Raw genomic sequence first — 6,000 nt, 5'->3', positions numbered from 1 at the left:
TTAGAAAAATCTCTTATGAAAAATTTCTAACCCTATGTGCGGGGTCGGGACTCGAACCCGGGTGCTCTGCGTACAAGGCAAACGATTTACCAACTACGCTACGCCCACCCTCCTTCTATACACTTCTTTTATATAAATGCAAAAAGTGGCTTATGTGTTTCCACTCCTCTTATTTGGATCATAACAATCAGGGTTGACAATTAAAATGCTCGCTCAATCAGCTTTAAGGTTGGACAGAGAATGGACAAAAATCGAAAACGAAAAAAGCAGTTTTTTCCACACCGTGTGTTAGATCTTCATAAAAATCAATAAGCTTATGTAGAATGTTGTCACAGTACTGCTGATTGATTTTTATGAAGATCTAACACACGGTGAGGAAAAAAACTGTTTTTTTTTCATTTTTGATTTTTGCGCTTTCTCTGTTCAACCTTAAGCTGGAAGCCTCTAAATAAACTATGATATATTACCCCTGAGCGGAGAACAATTTAGGGTAAAACTCCGGTTCTCCATTAAGAATAAAATTCTTTAAAACCATCTTTGCTTTTATTTTGTCTTCTTTTGACGGTTCTCACGATAAAGAGTGACAAGTCTGTCTTTGCCAAGAGACATGCTGGTGAATTCGAGTGATTCGTAGTTATGCTGCTTAAGCTCGACTATCATCAGCAGAAGACAAAAGTTAAGCCCGTAAGATATTCATTTCTAGTTCTGAAATGTAAAAAAGAAAATGTGACTAACATAGTCAAAATAAAAAAGGAAAAAAGAGTGAAAAGCCTTTAACTAAATTATTTACGGAATTTGCGTTTCGATTTCGTCTCATCAGAATCCTACACTAACTTAGTGACGGGACTAAGCTACTGCCGGATTGATGCTAGCTTTATTTACGAGACATCACGTTTAAATAAGGGTATGCTCAGGAACACAAATTGTGTCTCCGTTTTTTGGAGCTAGCGTTAATCCGGCGCTAGTCTAGTCCTGTCACTAAATTAATGTCGGATTCAGATGAGCCGAAATCGAAACGTGAATTCCGTAACCAATTCTAAAATAAAGGTAGGTATAAAAAAATTAAAATACTGTGTTTAAACACATTTCAAATAAATGAATATTTTACAATAAATTCTGGAAAACAAAAAGTGTACAATTGTGAATAATGAATCCATGTAATGTTTAAAAAAATTGTCTTGAATTAGTACCACACAGATGTAAACTTTTTTCTATTATTTCTTCCTGAACGAGTGATGCGAAAACAATTTTACAGAATCTTCATGAAAAGTACTTGGAGTTGATTTTGTTGAATGATTTATTCAAATCAATTTATACTGTCAACAGAGATTAATTTATTTCCCTAATGCCGGTTATATGCTCGAAAATCAGTTCGATTTCTCTCCACACGTACAATCAGACCTCGAAGGACTTGTTCGAGTGAGAACGAAGAGAGTGCACCCGTCGTGTGCACGTTGTTTCGAAATTCGAAAATGCGCGCGCAGTTGTAGGTTTTTGAACCCTTCTTCCGGATTCCATTTAAAGGCCATCGGCCACCACCGTCCACTCGGGGGATGCAATCTGACAGAGCAAAAAAGGCTAAACGTGGATCAGAGAGTGATCGACAGAGAAACAGAGAGATAGGGATAGTGAGCGGAGTGCGTTTCAGGAAGCATAAAAATCCCGAAGACACGATATCGCCGTTATTTATGCCTGTCGGTCGTCTTGATGGCTGACGAATGCCACCTGACGATCACCCCGTTCGGAGTGGGGTGGCGTGTAGTCGGGAATGCGAAACCGAGGCCCACAATTTTCGTTATGAGGAAAATCGAGAGGGAGAGCTGCTTTCCGGGATTCGAAGCTCGGTTTGGGGGAGGGTGGTTATTGTCGGGATGGTGGTGGATGGCTGGCTGGCTGAGAGTGGGCGCTCGCAGGAAGTGTGCCGAGAGCGGGAAAAGTTCTTGCAGACGGTTTAATTTTCCACACAAATTCAGGTTTTATTTTAGTTTGGCAACGTTATCGGAATGAAGCACAACAGCAGTTACAATAAAGCAGCCACCTTCATGTGAATTTGGTTGGTTGACTATTATTCTTTTTTACTACATCTCATAAGCAGCAAAAGCAAGAGTTATATCGCTTAAGTAAAAAAAAAAATTGGGAAGCATTTTTTGGGAATACCTAGCAGAGTATTGTAGTTCATAAGTCAAATCAGCGATCAGCATCTAGCAAACGGAAAGTTATAATATTGTGGTAAAATAATACATATTCATATGGAGCAACGTGTTAGCGAAATAGCACAAATAAAAAGCTTACCAAGTTGTAGTGAATCATAATCAACATAAGCAAATAAAATTAAAAGAAAAATATCCACACTCAACCGAATTTGTAGCAAGTAACGAAAAATTGGTAGTTCTTAAGGTAAACGAAAAAGTTTTTTCGGAAATTTGGTGCAAAAATGGGTCACTCGGTGTCCAGTGCAGAAAAATAAATACGAGTTTAGTTGTAGTTTTTTTGTGTGCGTGTATCCTCACGCTTAGCTAAAATGTGTATTTTAAATGACTGAAGTATCTAGAAGAGAATATCAAAATAAGTTCACAGTGAACATGTTTAAAAGTTTACCATAATCATCATACCCCAAAATTGCATCCTTCTATTGTTGATGGTTTTTGGTGGAGGAGAAGGAAGCAGAATAATAATCAGTTCGCCCCCAAATGGATATAGATTAGTGACCCCGTGTGCGCGTGTGTGTATATGTGCTTGAAAGTCAGTGGACTGCGAATATAGGTCATTGCAAAACAAGTTGGAATTGTTTCGCCAGTAGTCCGGATTCGCTATGGATTTGGGCGGTGAAGTTTTTACCATGGGCCTGGCGCTGAAGCTCCAGAAGATGCCCCCGGGAGCGACACTGGACTTTGGCGAGTTCCGGAGGGAAAACTCCAATGCGGCCGCCTTCACCAGCGACTTGGATAGCTACCAAGTAAGGATGCATGCAGTTTTTTTTCTCTCTTACCCATGGTACTAATTGGTTTTTATTAGTGTGTTGATTGATGCACAACATGATGCACGTACATATGTGTGTCTTTATGGTGAGAGTGTGGGGTACCTGAAAATAAATCTAGCGACAAACTACAGTGCAATGCTTGCTTGCGTACAGTGCAGCCAGATTGATTAGTTTTTAGCATCTTACGTAAGAGAGTTGTGGAAGGTCAGTCAATAATTAGTGAGCTTGAATTGCTGCTTCGGAAAAATAAACGACTACGGTGATGTGTTGGTTGCGCTGGTTATTTCCTCATACGATAAATTATCTCTGGTACATATATGCGACGGATGTTTGCCGACAGTATCGCCATCTAGAATAGGCACACTTAACTAACAGCGTACATACAGAAAAATGTCCTTCGACGTTCGTCGGTTGGTAAATATAGAAAATACCATATCAGTCAGTACCTGAATATTCACCTAATTTCTACCACCTCGATTATTTAGAAATATGTATGCCTTCTTTTGACAACAAGAGTTAGTTTTTTACTTAAATGCCAATCTTGGGCACGGATCAAATATTTCAGTAATGTGTACTAGTGATCTTGTGTCATCAGTGAAGTTTTTTTAGCTATGTTTATTTAGGCCCAAATGCGATAGCTTAACGAGTTTATTTATTTACATTGCAGGTGTTAGTGTGGGAAGGGAAAGCCGTATTTAGGAGCGGCTTACTCTCCTCTTATGTTAATAAAGGAAAAGGTAGGAAGTAGGATACATTGTATATTGACATCAGCCCGGGGCCAACTTGGCAGCTCCCATATATTGAACTCATAAGCAAATTTTGTGGTAATTTGGTGATGTCATGGCGGCTCGAATGGAGCAAAATTTGAAAAAAGGCGCATCCCATTTACTATTTTTGATTGGTTTCAGATTTTCGAAAATTCGCCCCTTTGCCTTTGCGGAAACCAAATTGTGTATATGACAGTAAGCCATTTGTTTTGACCCAATTGTCGAGGCGGAACAGGTTCATTTTCTTGAACAACTTTCTGCTACAGGACAGCATTTGCAATCGGTTAATATGAATTGTGGTCGGAGGCTGGTTTTCTTTGTTTTTAGATGGCGATGACTTACACTTGTCTCCAGTCATGAGGAATAATGTTACCCTCAAGAAACTTATTAAATAAATTCAATACGCGTCTTTTGGCAGAGTCAGCGATTCTTCAAAAAGTTGAGAACTCCACCATCGAAACAGTGTTTCGTTCGCGTTATCGTGAGGCGACGCGGCGCAGTAGTACCTTCTTGGCGGAATCTAATGTCCAAAAGTTTGAACATTCTACGCTCTCGTTAGTACTGTTTGCATACGCCGGCCCGTGTCCTAAAGCGTGCTCATCGATGTTTCTCTCGCAAATCCTTCAACGAACCGGCGCCAGTAACTACATTGCTTAGCTTTCATCAAACTCTTCATTCGCGTTTCTATCGTCGTGTACCGTTTATAGCTAGCGGCCAATCCGTCGTCCCGGAAGGGACATTCGAAAGACCACAATTGATAGGATACTTTAAGAGAAAATCTTGGAGTAATTTTTGTTTTAATCGTTTTATTTCATGTTGAACATTGTGAATATTAATGCTGCTTGTAGCATCAAAAATAAACGGTCAGCGTCGATCATGCCTAAGCTGACCAACTCTGGCGAAAACAATCCGTACACTGTGCGAACTGTTTACCTGAGTGTGGTGAACGATTTCGCTTTGTTGCGGTATGGTTCACGGATTTTTTCGTCAAAGTTGGTCAGCTTAATCATGGCCATATGAACCTTCCTAGCTCTAGTTTTCAGTTCTAAGTTTATGAATAATTGACTCGTTTGTCTTTGTCATAGATCAGTTCAAATGCTGGATCCAAGTGTAACTGAATACACCGAGACTTTTCATCTTCGCACTGCGGCATTCCCAATGCCATTATCAGGTGTTGTTGGGTTGACGTTACCTTGATGGGGTCTTCGATAGCGGTGTGTGGCGGATGTCCCAGTACCAACATTGATTGAGTAGCCACAGACGTACGGAGAAGGGGCATGCGACCAACATGCAAATCCTCGCAGCCGTACTTGGATGAAGTGGGAATCTTCCCAACCGGTGCCGAAATGGGAACCAGGGCACAAAAGTTCTCTCCAGGAACACCACACACTTCTTACACTGACAGAATTTATTTCCGAACAAACTAATTTATTTTAAGCGGACAAACAAACTGCATGCTGACATTTATTCTTAACTTCGTTTGTATCTTAATTTCTATATCACAAAATGTACAATTTTACATGCTGGACTCGCGCCCACTTGAGTGTGACCTAGGCGAGGTAGATTTCCATAACAAGGAGTGATAACAAGAGAGCCTCGCCTATCCGCCTTCCTTATCGCATCCGCTATCAGGTAGACGGTGATGACGATGATGATGACGATGATGATACCAATCTCGCTCAGCCTGCGGTGTAGTGTTATGTATCCTTCCTTCATTCCCCGTTCTATTTCGGATTAATTTGCTGATCGGTGTACGCATGCTGACGGTATTGGCGAGATGACGATCAAGTTTTTAGAGAGGATGATTATGCAGGGTTGTCTTGAACTCAGAACTTGTCTGTCATGGCGAAACATAGAAATTGGGTAGCGTAATTTGTTTGTTCTGTGAGCCAAAAATTGATGACCTTTTTGTATGGGACCTTGGCGTATTTAATTTGTATTTGGTTGTAGTGCTTGATCGCGAACATCCTAACCCACCCAGAAATATCGTAGATTTCTGAAAAAGAAAAGAAAATCCTTTTCGATAGGACAGGAATAAGGAAAAGGTGTTAGGATTGCTGATTGTGGACTTCTGTTGGCTGTATGTCATCGTTGCCATCCGAAATAGGCTTTTCGACCGGACAATTTAGCATTCCAGTAGCGGTTTTCAGTGTGACTACTCGCACGGTTCCATCGTCACCAGGGTGAGCTTGCACAATCCTACCCATTTTCCATCGCATTGGAGGTTGATTATCTTCTTGAATGACGACTAGT

At 40.6% G+C, this 6,000-nt stretch overlaps 1 protein-coding gene across 2 annotated transcripts in view; it reads left to right on the top strand.

Annotated features, from left to right (window-relative positions):
* The first annotated feature begins 2,005 nt into the window (after positions 1-2,005).
* The window catches only part of LOC131683879 (neuropeptide SIFamide receptor-like), a 622,586-nt gene continuing 618,591 nt past the window's right edge, over positions 2,006-6,000 (top strand). For both annotated transcript variants that reach the window (XM_058966252.1, XM_058966250.1), the window contains exon 1: positions 2,006-2,956. In XM_058966252.1, coding sequence (XP_058822235.1) covers positions 2,813-2,956 — 144 coding nt within the window. In that variant the 5' untranslated portion in view covers positions 2,006-2,812. The remainder of the gene's footprint in view (positions 2,957-6,000) is intronic.

This window comes from Topomyia yanbarensis, chromosome 2 (assembly GCF_030247195.1).
Source record: "Topomyia yanbarensis strain Yona2022 chromosome 2, ASM3024719v1, whole genome shotgun sequence".
Taxonomy (NCBI): domain Eukaryota; kingdom Metazoa; phylum Arthropoda; class Insecta; order Diptera; family Culicidae; genus Topomyia; species Topomyia yanbarensis.
The sequence above is the reverse complement of the archived record's forward strand: the minus strand, read 5'-3'. Positions and strand labels throughout refer to the sequence as shown.